This window comes from Schistocerca nitens, chromosome 8, assembly GCF_023898315.1.
Source record: "Schistocerca nitens isolate TAMUIC-IGC-003100 chromosome 8, iqSchNite1.1, whole genome shotgun sequence".
NCBI lineage: Eukaryota > Metazoa > Arthropoda > Insecta > Orthoptera > Acrididae > Schistocerca > Schistocerca nitens.
In genome coordinates this window covers 127,896,528-127,914,890 of record NC_064621.1, presented here as the reverse complement: position 1 = coordinate 127,914,890, position 18,363 = coordinate 127,896,528, and the positions used below count along the sequence as shown (strand labels likewise).

The window sequence follows — 18,363 nt, the reverse complement described above, 5'->3', positions numbered from 1 at the left end:
GATTTCCGTGATTTCCCTAGATTACTTCAGTCAAATGCAGGAAATCGTTCCACTCATAAGATGACGGCCGACTACCAGTCTCATCCATGTCAGACTAGACCGGCAAGCATCTAAATATCTGTAAAAAGTTTCAGAATCATTATTACAGGCTTCCAGTGGCTGTAGAAGATTTCGTGGATAGTGTAAAATAACTAACCCTTTGACGGTACGCACACAGCGTATTCAATCAACTCTGACCTGTGTGTTCTACAGGATCCCATGGCATGGGAAACGTTTGCAGTACTCGTCCTCAGGACTCTCCTTCGTGAGAAAAGACGTTCTCTCCAAAGTTTAGAGTGCACCACGACTGTTGAGCACCACAATGAAGCCACCCGGTGGCGAACACACCAGTTACTTGCAGTCGGACGAAAATGAAATGAAACGTCATAGTTACAAAAGGCTTTGGCACCAACGCTGTCTTCTATGTCCGAACTGAGAAGCAGGAGACTTGAGTGATCCGATCTTAAAATTATTTTGTACTCAAACGTTAAACTTATCTACTAAGTCCACTCTACAACCCGTAAGAACCTATTACAAGAAGAATGAACGCCCTGCATCTGAATTACGCAGATTTTGTTTCTCTTGAACTACACTCCAGGAAATGGAAAAAAGAACACATTGACACCGGTGTGTCAGACCCACCATACTTGCTCCGGACACTGCGAGAGGGCTGTACAAGCAATGATCACACGCACGGCACAGCGGACACACCAGGAACCGCGGTGTTGGCCGTCGAATGGCGCTAGCTGCGCAGCATTTGTGCACCGCCGCCGTCAGTGTCAGCCAGTTTGCCGTGGCATACGGAGCTCCATCGCAGTCTTTAACACTGGTAGCATGCCGCGACAGCGTAGACGTGAACCGTATGTGCAGTTGACGGACTTTGAGCGAGGGCGTATAGTGGGCATGCGGGAGGCCGGGTGGACGTACCGCCGAATTGCTCAACACGTGGGGCGTGAGGTCTCCACAGTACATCGATGTTGTCGCCAGTGGTCGGCGGAAGGTGCACGTGCCCGTCGACCTCGGACCGGACCTCAGCGACGCACGGATGCACGCCAAGACCGTAGGATCCTACGCAGTGCCGTAGGGGACCGCACCGCCACTTCCCAGCAAATTAGGGACACTGTTGCTCCTGGGGTATCGGCGAGGACCATTCGCAACCGTCTCCATGAAGCTGGGCTACGGTCCCGCACACCGTTAGGCCGTCTTCCGCTCACGCCCCAACATCGTGCAGCCCGCCTCCAGTGGTGTCGCGACAGGCGTGAATGGAGGGACGAATGGAGACGTGTCGTCTTCAGCGATGAGAGTCGCTTCTGCCTTGGTGCCTCTGATGGTCGTATGCGTGTTTGGCGCCGTGCAGGTGAGCGCCACAATCAGGACTGCATACGACCGAGGCACACAGGGCCAACACCCGGCATCATGGTGTGGGGAGCGATCTCCTACACTGGCCGTACACCACTGGTGATCGTCGAGGGGACACTGAACAGTGCACGGTACATCCAAACCGTCATCGAACCCATCTTTCTACCATTCCTAGACCGGCAAGGGAACTTGCTGTTCCAACAGGACAATGCACGTCCGCATGTATCCCGTGCCACCCAACGTGCTCTAGAAGGTGTAAGTCAACTACCCTGGCCAGCAAGATCTCCGGATCTGTCCCCCATTGAGCATGTTTGGGACTGGATGAAGCGTCGTCTCACGCGGTCTGCACGTCCAGCACGAACGCTGGTCCAACTGAGGCGCCAGGTGGAAATGGCATGGCAAGCCGTTCCACAGGACTACATCCAGCATCTCTACGATCGTCTCCATGGGAGAATAGCAGCCTGCATTGCTGCGAAAGGTGGATATACACTGTACTAGTGCCGACATTGTGCATGCTGTGTTGCCTGTGTGTATGTGCCTGTGGTTCTGTCAGTGTGATCATGTGATGTATCTGACCCCAGGAATGTGTCAATAAAGTTTCCCCTTCCTGGGACAATGAATTCACGGTGTTCTTATTTCAATTTGCAGGAGTGTATAATGCCACAACGTGTCTAATATGCATGTAAAAGAATTATAGGGATGAATAAAACTACGAGAGTTTGCTAAAAAGTATTAACTCCTACTTTTTGTGTCAAAACTCTTCAAGCTGTTTCAATAAAATAAACGTTATTTACGTTGTGCATGTTTTTTCTTTACGTCTACATCCTTACTTCTTAACGTAGTCACTCTGGCGACGAACACATTTCTCCAAGAGAGCATTCAGTTTGTCATCACCGTCACCGTAGAATGCTTGACATTGTTGACGGAGCCACAGTCACACCTCTGCTTGCACCGCTTCATCACTCTGAAACTGAAGTCCTCGAAGGTGTTCCTTAAGTTTTGGAAACAGATAAAAATTAGATGGGGCAAAGTCGGGACGATGTGGAGAATGATCGATGACAGTGAACCCAAGACGTCGGATTGTTGTAAAAGTCACACCGCCCGTGTCATGAAGAAAGAGAGGGTACTCCTCGTGTAGAAGAACTCTTCGAAGTTGAAACTCGATTACAGCACTCTGTTTCACTCACACATGTGTTTTACACTCAAAAAGTGGGGATTTTTCCTATACGACCATTTCACGACTTTACGGTAAATATCCGGAAACCGAAAAAACATTAGACCTCCGACAACGCTGTCCGTCCCGATAGCTGACTGGTCAGCGTGACCGACTGCCGTCCTAAGAGGCCCGGGTTCGATTCCCGGCTGGGTCTGGGATTTTCTCCGCTCAGGGACTGGGTGTTGTGTCGTCTTCATCATCATTTCATCCACATCCGGCGCGCAGGTCGCCCTACTTGGCGTCGAATGTAGTAAGACCTGCACCAAGGCAGCCGGACCTGCCCCGTAAGAGGCCTCTCGGCCAATGACGCCAAACGCTAATTTCCATTTTCTCTTACATCGCTGCGGCCGGGAAAAGTTTCTGCAACAACGAGACCAACGTCGACTGAAGAAAATTGTTCAGCGTAATAGAAGTACAACCTTTCCGCAAATTGCTGCAGATTTCAATACTGGGCCATCAACAATTGTCAGCGTGCCCAACCGTTCAACGAAACATCATCGATATGGACTTTCAGAGCTGAAGGTCCACTCGTATACTCCTGATGACTACACGACGCAAAACCTTACGCCTTGCCTAGGCTCGTCAACACCGATACAGGACTGTTGATGACTGGAAACATGTTGCCTGGTCGGACGAGTCTCGTCTCAAATTATATCGAGCGGATGGGCGTGTACAGGTATGGAGACAACGTCATGAATCCATGGACCCCGCAGGTCAGCAGAGGACTGTTCAAGTTGGTGAGGACTCTGTAATGGTGTGGGACGGGTGCAGTTGGAGTGATACGTCTAGATACTACTGTGACAGGTTACAAGAGATCTCCACCCCTCGAACTCTTACTGCTTTATGGGCAGCCCTGCAACATTCATGGTGTCAGTTCCTTCGAGCACCACTTCAGACATTAGTCGAGTCCATGTCACTTCGTGTTGCCGCACTTCTGCGTGCTCTCGGAGGCTCTACACGATATTAGACAGATGTACCAGTTTCTGTGGCTCTTCAAGTATGCATCACATGAAGAGTAAAGCCGTCGAATGTTAATAAAGTTTATTTAAATACCTTTAGGAGTCCACGCCATCCTACTATTACTATTGTGCTACTACTAATACTACTTACTACTACTGCTACAGCCTTCTGGCTGGTTTCATGCTCCCTGCCACATGTTTCTCTGATGTGTCAACCTCTTTATCCCAGAGCTGAAATTGCTCCTAGCGTCCTCGACTATCTGTTGTATGAATTCCAATCTATCTCTCCCTCTTCGGATTTGGCCCGCTATGGCTCCCTCTAGCACAGCGGAAAATTTTCCCTGAGCTCCTAACACGTGCTCTATCATACTGTCCCTTCTAGGCAGTGATATTTTCTGCACTGATTCTGGGAGAAACCTCCCCATATCTTACCCTGTCAGTTCGACATCCATTCGACATCCACCTGTAACGCCACATCAATACGCTCCAATTCCCTTCCTGTCGGATTTCCCAAAGTCTGTGTCTCACTTCCATACAATACTGTGCTACAAGCGCACATCTTCAGAAGCTTCCTCCTAGAATTAAGTTTCGTGTTTGATGCTAGCACATTTCTTTCAATGAGGAATGTAGTCTACATCTTACACTCTCCTTTCCTCGCCTGTAAAGAACTATTTTGCTTCGAAGGCAGCGGAAGTAATTCACTTCGTACACTACATGTTTCCTGCCTCTAACGCTGCAGTCTGGAACCGCGCGATCGCTAAGGTCGCAGGTTCGAATCCTGCCTCGGGCATGGATGTGTGTGATGTCCTTAGGTTAGTTAGGTTTATGTAGTTCTAAGTTCTAGGGGACTGATGACCTCAGATGTTAAGTCCCATAGTGCTCACAGCCATTTGAACGTGCCTCTAATTAGCTTCGCCTTCTTTCCTTTCCCTCTCACTCAGTGTTCTGTTCCTCTCAAACTGATCATTCTGTTCAAAGATGTCCTGTAATTCTCACTCACTTTCACTGACAATCAGTATGTCATGAACAGATCTTAATATCTTCTCAACCTGACATTTAATCCAAATTCTAAAGCTTAGTTTTACTTCTGTCGCTGTTTCTTCGATGTACATGTTGAAGAACCATACCTTACACCCTTCCTAATCAGAGCGCTTCTGTCTTGATCTTCAATTCTTATTCACATCGCATGCTACACGCCCGTTCCTAAGGCCTACACCTTTTTTTCTGCGAATTTCGAACACAACATACCACTGGAAACACAAATTCTATGGAGGTGTCTTGAGTTTCCTTAAGTTTTGCATCCATTATCAAAAGCAAGTTTGAACTGCCTCTCCGCCGCCTAAATCTGTCCTAATGCCAAAAAACTCTATGTAACAGATTCTCGATTTTCCTTTCCCTTGTGCTGTATATCCGCCATCCGTTTTTGTGCTCCACCCGTAATGACCTCTTTGTCGACAGGGCGTTAAATCCTCCCTTGTTAGATGGTACCAAAAGTGCGCCGGATGAACGGACGACGAGAACAATTCTCGAAGCTAAATAGCGGTTCATCCCTGGACACTGTTCTTCTATGTGTAGGGAAGGTTAGCGCATAGAGCAACTTTTCGAAACGAATAATATGCTATTTGGCATAAGCTGAGTGACCGACTGGGTGCTACAAATTTCTGGTCAAGGCGAGTACTGTTCAGTTGCGAAAGAGCAAATAATGTCCTTCACGCAGAGTTGTAGTGCATGGCTGAAGTTTTTTGCAGTACCGTTGAATGTTTTCCATCCCCTATAAACTACTCTACAGACTCGAAATCACGATACATTACAGGTTCTACTCGTGGCCAATCTCCCTCTGACTGTAGCTTGTCTCCAACCCACCAAGAACCTGGTAGAAGACGGTGTCATCCATGTGCGTTCACTATGCCCTTCCTTGATACGTGTTCACAAATGGTGTGAGGAATGCGTAAAATGTGCAGCCACAGCCACTGTACCCAACACCCCTGCCCATCCAGACCGTTGAACGCACACTAAAGGTCCAATACTGGTGTGCCGTTGTACGCCACATACTCCTAATAATGTGAAGTCTGCACAGTGGCGACATTTATTTTTAAAATGATTGATTCATCGGCGTATGTATGTGGGCATGCTACAGACCTCCCTCTTCCAGATCGTACCGGCCTCCGTTCCCAGTCTGTAGATTATGTAAGACCCAATGTTTAACATTCTCTCCTCTTGTCAGTTCCTGTTTAACGATATTCATTTTGCTTTGAAACCTTACTTATAATGTCAGTCATGTGTGTGTCATTCCTTTCTTTCCTTTGGTCTATAAGTTATGAAAAGCTAACTGTAACTAATGTGGTTACGTGTTGATAAAATTGAAATGCATTTATCTCTAGTATATTATTAACAGTAACTGTTAGTTGCGCATCTCGCTTCCCACGCCCGGGTTCCCGGGTTCGATTCCCGGCGGGGTCAGGGATTTTCTCTGCCTCGTGATGACTGGGTGTTGTGTGATGTCCTTAGGTTAGTTAGGTTTAAGTCGTTCTAAGTTCTTAGGGACTGCTGACTATAGATGTCAAGTCCCATAGTGCTCAGAGCCATTTGAACCATTTTTTGTTAGTTGCGCATTGCCAATTTTGAAACAACAACTTACTCAAAGTTTATGTTTGTGACTTTTCAGATCACATGAGGCAGTTCTCTTGTGGCCACCTTTACTACAGGACATTCTACCTTGATGAGAAGAGACATTCGCTTTTTGTTGGAGCTATGTAAGTACACATGCTCATTCACTTTTAACAGCTAAGTTAACACACAGAATAATATAAGTAACAGCGGTTAAGGATGTATCCCGTTTTATGATGACAGCTACACCTTACGCTCAATTTAAATATCCTGTCTACAGTGCAAGTGTATTTTACGAGTGAAGGTAATGCGGTACCTTCAGAGCCACTCTAGCCGATTGTCCCCATTCAGGCTAAAGCAGTTTCAGAAAATACATCTATGCGCACAGTGAAACGATGCAGTAAACAATATCTGCGCCTTAAAATGCTATAATATCCAACAAGATAGACAAGTGTTAGAAATGAGTTAATGTAGAAGGTACTTCCTATTTTCCACCTCAAAGTCAAATGTTCGCATTAAATTTGGTCATTCGTCTCGATGACTGCATTTTGATTAATCCTAATCGTTTGCCTGATTTAACGGCGTCGAGTTCAAAAATGATTCAAATGGCTCTGAGCACTATGGGACTTAACTGCTGAGGTCATCAGTCCCCTATAACTTAGAACTACTTAAACATAACTAACCTAAGGACATCACACATATCCATGCCCGAGGCAGGATTCGAACCTGCGACCGTAGCGGCAGCGCGGTTCCAGACTGTAGCGCCTAGAACCGCTCGACCAATCGGGCCGGCACGGCGTCGAGTCATTTATTTTAATAAATACTCCCTCAATATTCAATTACCTTATTGTACGTCTTCAATAATTTGTGTCAAGTACTATACGCTTAACATATACTCATTCCAATTTCTAATCGTTGTAACGCCACAAATTAAGCATCCTGTAGTGCGTGTATAAGTCCCTGTTTGTCTGACAGATAATTTTTTTTTCAATCTTCAAATTTGTAGTGACTAACAGCACTCCATTGTCTCCACTATCAGACGACGTCATTTGTAAGATCGCTTGGTAGCATCATATTTCAAATTCTGGACCTCTGCAGTGGTGGTTTTAATATTATGTTACACTACTCTACAGGTAACGTGATTTTAAAGATCGACAATCCGCTGAACCCTATTTTCTATTCCGTTATTGGACAACGTTTTGAAGAAATAAAACAAATAATTAGTGTTCAGGTGAATGGTGGATGCAGTGCACAACGCAACGATTAATACTTCGGGAAATGAGAGGAGAAAGTCTTTTAATCAAACGCACTGATGTAAACGTTGTCAGGTACAGAAAAAAAGCAAGGAATTGAGGAGAACAAATTTTTAAAGCTAAAAAAAAGGAAGAAATATTTAACAGAATGACAACAGAGAGAGAGGGGAATTATATTGGGAAAAGAAGTGAGTTGAAGGTAATGAACGCATATAATTGTGGAGGTGAATTAGCGAGATACAGTAACTCGAGTTTTTAAATGTGATTCTGATGATGGCTGTGGCCGAAACACTTTAAGGCATATTTTTCTAAAAAACAACGTATTGGTAGTGACAAAGTCTGGCATTATATTGACTCCTCATAATGATCTTGGACACTTATAATGATAATTTGACACTGCAATGAAGAAATTTAACAAACACTTAGCGTTGAGATGAATGATGGATCAGTGCACAGCGGGATTATACACTGTTTCGATAACATGAGAGGTGAAGGTCTTGTCATCAGAAACATTGATAGAAATATTGCCAAGTACAGAAAGAAGACAACAGAGAAAGAGAAAAATGTTTTAAAAGTTTTAAAATGGAGGAATACATATGGAACTGAACGAAACACAGCGGCACTGTCTATATTGGGAAATGATGTAATATGAAGGTAAGATAAAGTGGCATAAACATTTTAGACAGAGATATTACCATTGCAATTACGAGACAGCCTCAAAGTTAGTATGACCCTCTAATTGCGACGAAGATAATTTAGTTTCCTCCCTCTGATATATGAAGCAAAATCGACGCTAACACATTTTGTTACAATACGAAAGAAAGAATACGCACAAAAACTGGTACCATTCATTTTAGCTTCAGAGAAAGTACATCCAGACGACGATTAAATGTGAAGTCACACCAGAATGTAATTCATTTTAGCTCCGGAGAAAGTACACTGCTGTCCATTAAAATTGCTACACCACGAAGATGACGTGCTACAGACGCGAAATTTAACCGACAGAAGAAGATGCTGTGATATGCAAATGATTAGCTTTTCAGAGCACTAACACAACGTTGGCGCCGGTGGCGACACCTACAACGTGCAGACATGAGGAAAGTTTACAACCGATTTCTCATACACTAACAGCAGTTGACCGGCGTCGCCTGGTGAAACGTTGTTGTGATGCCTCGTGTAAGGAGGAGAAATGGGTGCCATCACGTTTCCGAATTAGATAAAGGTCGGGTTGTAACCTATTGCGATTGCGGTTTATCGTATCGCGACATTGCTGCTCGCGTTGGTCGAGATCCAATGACTGTTAGCAGAATATGGAATCTGTGGGTTCAGGAAGGTAATACGGAACGCCGTGCTGGATCCCAACGGCCTCGTATCACTAGCAGTCGAGATGACAAGCATCTTATCCACATGGCTGTAACGGATCGTGCAGCCACGTCTCGATCCCTGAGTCAACACATGGCGACGTTTGCAAGACAACAACCATCTGCATGAACAGTTCGACGACGTTTGCAGCAGCGTGGACTATGAGCTCGGAGACCATGGCTGTGGTTACTCTTGACGCTGCACCACAGACAGGAGCGCCTGCGACTGTGTACTCAACGACGAACCTGGGTGCACGCATGGCAGAACGTCATTTTTTCCGATGAATCCAGGTTCTGTTTCCAGCATCATGATGGTCGCATCCGTGTTTGGCGACATCGCGGTGAACGCACATTGGAAGCGTGTATTCGTCATCGCCATACTGGCGTATCACCCGGCGTCATGGTATGGGGTGCCATTGGTTACACGTCTCGATCACCTCTTGTTCGAAATGACGGCAGTTTGAATAGTGGACGTTACATTTCAGATGTGTTACGACCCGTGGCTCTAATCATTATTCGATCCCTGCTAAGCCCTACATTTCAGCAGGATAATGCACGACCGCATGTTGCAGGTCCTGTACGGGCCTTTCTGGACACAGAAAATGTTCGACTGCTGCCCTGGTCAGCACATTCTCCAGATCTCTCACTAACTGAAAACGGCTGGTCAATGATGGCTGAGCAACTGGCTCGTCACAATACGCCAGTCACTACTGTTGATGAACTGTGGTATCATCTTGAAGCTGCATGGGCAGGCCATCCAAGTTTGACTCAATGCCCAGACGTATCAAGGCCGTTATTATGGCGAGAGGTGGTTGTTCTGGGTACTGACTTCTCAGGATCTATGCACCCAAATTGCGTGAATCACATGTAATCACATCTTAGTTCTAGTATAATATATTTGACTAATGAACACCCGTATATCATCTGCATTTCTTCTTGGTGTAGCAAGTTTAATGGCCAGTAGTGTACGTACGTCTACTCAAGTGCACCGAACGATAACAGTGAACACGGAAGTTGTACCACGTCGTCTTTTCAAACGTAGTCTTATTCTGCGTACAGCATCATAACACTCGCACCGGCGTGCGGAGGCTCCAAGGAAATCGAACATTTCCAAAAATCATTCGTCATCGTCTTACATGCCCAGCATCTGATGGTTTGGAGTGCCAGTGGATACGTTACACGTCCATCTCTGGTTCTCATAGCCTGTGATCTGGACAACAGTCGTTACATGTCTGACTGTTAAGGCCCGTGATTGCACCCTTTAAAATTTCGATGACTTTGGCTTTCAGCAAGGCCATATTTTGCCTGTGCTGTCCTACCGAACGTCGATTCACAGTAAATTTCACTGTGGCCAGAGCAATGTTGGCAACTACCACAGTTTCATCAAATTTCATACTGTGTCCCTCATTTAAGCAGTGTTCTACTACTGCTGATTTTTCCGACTGTTGTAGCCTAGTTTGAAGGCGATGTTCCACACACCTGTCATTCACTGTGCGAATCGAACGGCCAATGTAAGTCTTTCCACACTGACACGGAATTTTGTACACACCGGGTTTCCTAAGCCCCAAATCACCTTTCACAGAGCCGAGTAGTGCCCTAATCTTAGAAGGTGGACGGAACACACTCCTAATGTTAAAATTCCATCAAATTCGCCTAATCTTAAACGTAAACGATATGCCTCCAGCATAAGGAATAAAGGCCACCGATCTATGTTCTTCTTCATAGCCCGAAGAATCTGCTTTTCGGAGTATCCATTTTCCTTAAAAACAGCCATCAAATGCGAAAGTCCTTGGGTTAAGCTGTCCGCTTCGGAAATGGCATAAGGACGCCACTGCGTTGGTGTGGTGGATGACAGCTCTTAGGATGCAGATACCAATCTGTCTGCGTCGGCTTTCGGTGAACACTGTGTCCCAAATTACCATCTGTTATTTTATAAACCATAACGTCTAAAAATGGAAGCATCCCTTCACTTTGAATCTTCATAGTAAATTTGATGCGGGGATCAAGACAGTTGAGGTGATCCAAGGATCTATTAAGAGCATCACGTCCATGGAGCCAGACGAAAAAGGTATCATCCACATATCTCAAGAAGTACGTTAGTTGCCGTCATGCGAGGCTGCAACAGCCGGAGAAATCGGTAGTAGCAGAACACTGCTTAAATGAGGGACACAGTATGAAATTTGATGAAACTGTGGTAGTTGCCAACATTTCCGGTTTTTGGAACACTGTCTATAAAGAGGCGATTGAAATTAGGTTGGAGGATAATTTAATCAACAGAGACAATGGGTTTCCTCTTAGCAAGACTTGGAATCCTGTATTGTCTCTCATCAAAATTGAACGTTCCTCGGTGCGGCCCTGAGTGCGATATATCGTTGCCAGCAGTGTTCCACTAAGGGCGGCGCCACCTCCCTGTCTTGGAGGGCAGCAACCGTGATGGGCGGCGCATGCGCCGTGTACTGAACGGTGACCTATATAGGACGTCGATTTGCAACCTGGCGTCAGTTCTCAGCGGGACTCATCAGCAGAAGCAGCATTCTCCTGAAGATTGCGACCAGTTGGATCGCCGAAATATCGAGTCAAGTTGATTTTATGATCCGGCAGCAAACCCGAAGATACTTTCAAGACTTATTACGCTGGGAAACCCTACGTAATCACAACCACCCACACATTTAATTATGTACTCATCCTAATACACTGTCAGTGCACAGTAAGTATTAGATCGTTACTTGCCTGTTTCCTCATGATGCAGTTTTAATGGGCAACAGTGTAGTTGAGGAAAACTGCCGCTACAGTGCTATAATACACTCCTGGAAATTGAAATAACAACACCGTGAATTCATTGTCCCAGGAAGGGGAAACTTTGTTGACACATTCCTGGGGTCAGATACATCACATGATCACACTGACAGATCCACAGGCACATAGACACAGGCAACAGAGCATGCACAATGTCGGCACTAGTACAGTGTATATCCACCTTTCGCAGCAATGCAGGCTGCTATTCTCCCATGGAGACGATCGTAGAGATGCTGGATGTAGTCCTGTGGAACGGCTTGCCATGCCATTTCCACCTGGCGCCTCAGTTGGACCAGCGTTCGTGCTGGACGTGCAGACCGCGTGAGACGACGCTTCATCCAGTCCCAAACATGCTCAATGGGGGACAGATCCGGAGATCTTGCTGGCCAGGGTAGTTGACTTACACCTTCTAGAGCACGTTGGGTGGCACGGGATACATGCGGACGTGCATTGTCCTGTTGGAACAGCAAGTTCCCTTGCCGGTCTAGGAATGGTAGAACGATGGGTTCGATGACGGTTTGGATGTACCGTGCACTATTCAGTGTCCCCTCGACGATCACCAGTGGTGTACGGCCAGTGTAGGAGATCGCTCCCCACACCATGATGCCGGGTGTTGGCCCTGTGTGCCTCGGTCGTATGCAGTCCTGATTGTGGCGCTCACCTGCACGGCGCCAAACACGCATACGACCATCATTGGCACCAAGGCAGAAGCGACTCTCATCGCTGAAGACGACACGTCTCCATTCGTCCCTCCATTCACGCCTGTCGCGACACCACTGGAGGCGGGCTGCACGATGTTGGGGCGTGAGCGGAAGACGGCCTAACGGTGTGCGGGACCGTAGCCCAGCTTCATGGAGACGGTTGCGAATGGTCCTCGCCGATACCCCAGGAGCAACAGTGTCCCTAATTTGCTGGGAAGTGGCGGTGCGGTCCCCTACGGCACTGCGTAGGATCCTACGGTCTTGGCGTGCATCCGTGCGTCGCTGCGGTCCGGTCCCAGGTCGACGGGCACGTGCACCTTCCGCCGACCACTGGCGACAACATCGATGTACTGTGGAGACCTCACGCCCCACGTGTTGAGCAATTCGGCGGTACGTCCACCCGGCCTCCCGCATGCCCACTATACGCCCTCGCTCAAAGTCCGTCAACTGCACATACGGTTCACGTCCACGCTGTCGCGGCATGCTACCAGTGTTAAAGACTGCGATGGAGCTCCGTATGCCAAGGCAAACTGGCTGACACTGACGGCGGCGGTGCACAAATGCTGCGCAGCTAGCGCCATTCGACGGCCAACACCGCGGTTCCTGGTGTGTCCGCTGTGCCGCGCGTGTGATCATTGCTTGTACAGCCCTCTCGCAGTGTCCGGAGCAAGTATGGTGGGTCCATTTCCAGGAGTGAGGTTAAGCAAGGAACTTCATTTATTGGTCGGTACCAGCGGAAAGAACGCAAATTCGATTCCAGCCTGTTGTGTACGACTACATGCACAGCGGTAAGGAGAGGGGAGGCTACCGGGTGCTGCGTCATCTATGTAGTCGTTGGAAAGCAGATATCATTAGCGAACAAGTTATCGCAGTAAACAGAAGAATTACTTAACTTATACTTCTCCAAGTATACGAAGACTTATTACAAATAATGCAGCAAGAAATTGTGTCCAGCTCTCAATGTTAACAAGAATGAACCTCTGCAAACTAAATCACAAACGATGGTGTCAGAGCCGGAACTAGGTGGCGTCAGCATACAGCCACCCAATGAGGAGGTTCCAAGTACGCGTGGGCTGAGTGGCTGCCCCCGTCTGGCCTATATCACGGTGGCAGAAGGCCCTCTTGGTACAGAGCCACTGGTTGTGTGGCACAACAGGAATGCACAACTGGGTCTGCCTGATCCTGTGCGACTGCTATTGGCGTCTGATGTATACTTGCAATTCCATTACCAACTGCAACACCCATGGAGAACTGTCGATACATGGTACTACACAGACAGGTTGTTATGAAATATTCCTTTGCTCATGAATGTGCATACACATCCAGGGTTAAGTAATTTGGCTGCATTCTACATACACCATACACTGCATGTTCCCTTCAGTATATTTTGGGCATCCTGTCTATAAGCCGCCATTGTATAACCGCTATTTCCTTAAATATTTATCTCTACAGATTAACTACTTCCTAGAACTCTAACCCATTGCATGTGCGCTGCTTACAAAAGTAGTTTAGGACATCGTTGTTTGAGACAAATTAGAACTATGTGTTGCGTTTAGAACTGAATCCGGATATTTACTTTTCATACGCATACAAACGCAGGGGTGATCTGGTTTATCGCTAAGGAGGACTTCCAAAGATACTTGGAGGATCAGCTAACAGGGACGACTTGCGAACTTCCGCATGCTGGAGTAGCTTGAGTCAGCAACTTCTCTTAATCAGTAGAACGAAAAACCAGTCCAAGTTGCAAATTTTTGCTTTTCATTCATTCGATGACCAGATTCGGTCCGATACCCATTTTCAGATCATCATAACAAAGTCAATGTGCAGTGAACATTTACAGTGCATACAGATAGCTGTATGAACCGTAAATATTCACTCCAAAAATTCTTTCATTTTAGAAAGTGCCATTTACGGCTTTGTTATGATGATTTGAAAATGGGTCTCGGCCAGAATCTAGTCATCGAATGGATAAAAAGCAAAAATTTTCAACTTGGACTGGTTTTTCGTTCTATTGAGGGACCACTTGATTGTATCTTCGCACTACGGCAAAAGATGATGACATGTTGCTGTTACATGTAATTCAATCTCGATCTTGTCTTATAGAAGCTACCGTTTACTTTGGCATTACAGTATGTGGAAAATTTAATTAGCCGCAGTAGATCCTTTAAGAAAAGTTAGCCTTCTAGACGAATTACGTGTATGACAGGGTGCTATCCACCTAAAAATGCTAACCGATATTATTATAATATTAACTGATACCTTCGAATCGATGTTGTCCTCGCAGTTCTTGCATCCTGATTATACCATGCCGATCCAGTGACAATAATGTTTTCTTCGACAAATCCAGAGATGTTGCGTATAATCCAGTCCCGTTAACTCATACCAAAACAATACACCACAAAACTCAGTATGTTACTTGTGTAACGTTGTTGCTTTAATTTACTATGAAAGCGGTGCTGATAGACAATAAAAGCGGGTTAAAAGCTGTGAGCTGTCTGGGGAAGTTAACCTTGCATTACTGCGCAACTGTTTCACCAGATATCCAGTCTAGCTTACCAAATTCCCAACCACACTAATATTAATTATAATCTTTTAATTGTCATACGACAACCGGTGATATATATATATATATATATATATATATATATATATATATATATATATATATATATATATATATATTAAAGAGAATTTAAATAAAAAGAAATAAATCAGTTTATATTTGGAAATTTATTTTAACATTGATCATTGAAATTTCAGCATATTAAACTTCAGTCATAACTAAGCTGGTGCCTTATTTAGGATTGTGTAAATGTGAGTTTGTAATCTTACGGAACACATCAAATAGGGAGCCAAGATTGAGAGACTACATACAACATTCCATTTGTAAAATAACACACGAAGAACGTTGAAACATATGCAAGAGGAAATTAACCACAACCAACCTATTCAATTTTCACCCAAAGAAGTTACGTTCGTAGCGCAATCCTGTCCGTCATGTAATTACTGGTATACTAAATTCATACTAACTCTCTGTGAAATATTCCCGAAAAGAATAGCTGAGGGCTACTTTGATGATTACACCACATGCTTCACGTGGTCAACTTGGTTTACACAAAGAGTGCAACTCCACAATAATTTTGATAATTAAAATAAATTAGATCGAAAAGCAATTTGCAAAAGAAAAACCTCGAACTGGTTACTAATGTCTTACTATTAACCTGATGGGTCAAACAATTGTATAAGCACGTGGTACTGGTCTCACAAAGTACACCCCACGTGGGTTGAACATAAAGAAAAGTTGCTATATTGAAAAATATTGTCAAGACGAGACGTCATAATCTCACGCACATTCGCATTGAAGATTGATGATGCTAGTTAGAGTTACTGACCAACACGTGGTTCCACTTTACTCACAAAGTAGTGACAAAGCAACTACCGGAATATATTCTGAACTTCACACTCGAATTACACTGCGTTGCAATTTAAGATAACATTAGATATTTTAGAGCTAAACCTGAAATAAAGGTGATTAAATTTTCAGTTAGGCTGAACTTAAGAAATCCATTGTCCTACGGACTTAGCAGTCACGCGCTTAGCCGGAGATCTTACCACTTCAGACGCTCGCCGCGGACAGACTGCTGTGCTCCCTTCTTGAGGGGTGCCTCACGAATACAAACGGAAGTGGCCAGAGAGGCAGCTTCCTATACCAACATGACAAGGGACGGACAGGACCATACTAACAAGGGAACATCCCCATCGCACCCCCCTCAGATTTAGTTGTAAGTTGGCACAGTGGATAGGCCTTGAAAAACTGAACACAGATCAATTGAAAAAACAGGAAGAAGTTGTGTGGGACTGTGAAAAAATAAGCAAAATATACAAACTGAGTAGTTCAAGGGATGATAGGTAACATCAAGGATACTTAGAACGCAGGAGCGCCGTGGTCTCGTGGTAACGTTTGCAGCTGTGGAGCGAAAGGTCCTTGGTTCAAATATTCCATCGAGTGAAAAGTTTAATTTTTTATTTTCAGTTTACGTGACAAACTCTTATGTTTTCATCACTTGTTTGGGAGTGATTATCACATCCACAAGTAAACCTAAATAGGGCAACCCATTCGCCAAGTGTACAAGTTAGGTGGGTCGACAACATATTCCTGTCATGTGACGCACATGCCGTCACCAGTGTCGTATAGAATATATCAGATGTGTTTTCCTGTGGAGGAATCGGTTGACCTATGGCCTTGCGATCAAATGTTTTCGGTTCCCGTTGGAGAGGCACGTCCTTTCGCCTACTAATCGCACGGTTTTGCGATGCGGTCGCAAAACACAGACACTAAACTTATTACAGTGAACAGAGACGTCAATGAACGAACGGACAGATAATAACTATGCAAAAATAAAGAAAGTAAAATTCTTACTCGAGAGAAGACTTGAACCTAGGACCTCTCATTTAGCAGCTGCTCACGCTACCACGGGACCACGGCGCTCCTGAATTTACATTGTCCATGATGTTGCTTATGTGGCCCATGGACTACTCAGTTTGTATATTTTGCTTATTTTTTCACAGTTCCACACAACTTCTTCCTGTTTTCTCAATTGATCTGTGTTCAGTTTATCAAGGCCTATCCACTGTGCCAACTTATAACTAAATCTGAGGGGGGTGCGATGGGGAGGTTCCCTTGTAAGAATAGAAACCTCTCTGCTTTTAGAAAGCGTAGCTACCTGTTCCGACGTTGGTCCTACTGTTCTCTAGCAGACAGGCTTGTCTGCTACCCTCAAGCATGCAACTAGAAACACATTTGCTCATTAATCCTCTCACACAGAAGGGAAGGGGTGTGACAGTATCTTATCATATACGGTATATAAAAGAAAGCGGATGTAGGTTCCGTATGAGACTGTTTGACATGAATTACATATAAACTGTGTTTTAAAGTGTAGTAGTGTGACTGATCGTTCTTGTTTATGTGTAAAAGTAACACGTTGCACTGCTCAGTCTCCTCCCAGATAGTCAGAAACACCACAGTAAATTTAGAAGAGAAATTTATGCCGTAAATGACAACAGATTTAAGAAATTAACATGAAAGGAATCCAACAGAGACCTTTCACTATTCAAAGATGACGTAGTGCAACTCCTCAAAATTTCAATAGTTCTGACGCTAGTATTTGCCTCTTCATTGAATATGATCATCCGTGACACTATTTCTGCTCCAGAGACGTCTAAAATTCGCAAACAACTTTACCGGTAGTGTCATTGTCTATGTAGCTGCTCCGATTCACTGAAAGAGTGAATTCCTGTGTGTAGCCATCTGTGTACAAATAGTGGGCAGATTCAGAGTTTAAAATTGTCACTCAATCACTCACTGACTCACTAATACGTTAATCCCTTTTCCATGCTCCTATGGCGGAAAATAAGATAGCTGGGCGTTTGGCTTATCCAGTGCCTCATCGTTGAACCAGAAAGTGAAATTCTATGGTGAAATTCTATCACTGATGGCGGAGCACACGCTCCGTTGAACATTTGTCAGCCCCTGAGTGCCTTCTGCATGGCAGAAAGTCCTCTGTAAAGTGGGGAAAAAGTGGAGTAATACACGGACAATTTTGACATACCAGTTTGTATGTAGATTTTGCTATAGGTATTCGTTGGAGCAGAGAGTTCCACAAAGGGCAGGTCATCGGTTCGATTCAGCGTCTGGAACATATCTTCAGTCTGCCAGGACGTTTCACTTCAGCGCTCAATCCGCTACAAAAGTGAAATATCCATTCCGGAAGCTTGTGTCTTCGGTTGTGGCTAAGTCATTTAGTGGAGACACCCTTTCTTCCAAGAATGATGTACGCACAAGATTTGCAGGAGAAGTTTAGTGAGGTTTGGAAAGTAGGAGAGAGGTACCGGCAGAACTGAGGCTGTCAGGATGGTCGGTAAGTCGTGCTTGGATAGCTCAGTCAGTAAGGGCATTTCCAGCGAACGGCTAATTCTTGTGTCGCATTCGCCGTCCGGCTCACTCTCCAATGAAGAATGAAAGACACAATCTCGGAGACTGAAAGAATTTCTGCCCCAAGCAGCCTGAGACCC

At 45.2% G+C, this 18,363-nt stretch overlaps 1 protein-coding gene across 1 annotated transcript in view; it reads left to right on the top strand.

Moving 5' to 3' along the window:
- The window catches only part of LOC126199444 (semaphorin-2A-like), a 468,120-nt gene that overhangs the window by 220,696 nt on the left and 229,061 nt on the right, over positions 1-18,363 (top strand). The window contains exon 2 of the mRNA XM_049936362.1: positions 6,239-6,326. Coding sequence (XP_049792319.1) covers positions 6,244-6,326 — 83 coding nt within the window. The 5' untranslated portion in view covers positions 6,239-6,243. The remainder of the gene's footprint in view (positions 1-6,238; positions 6,327-18,363) is intronic.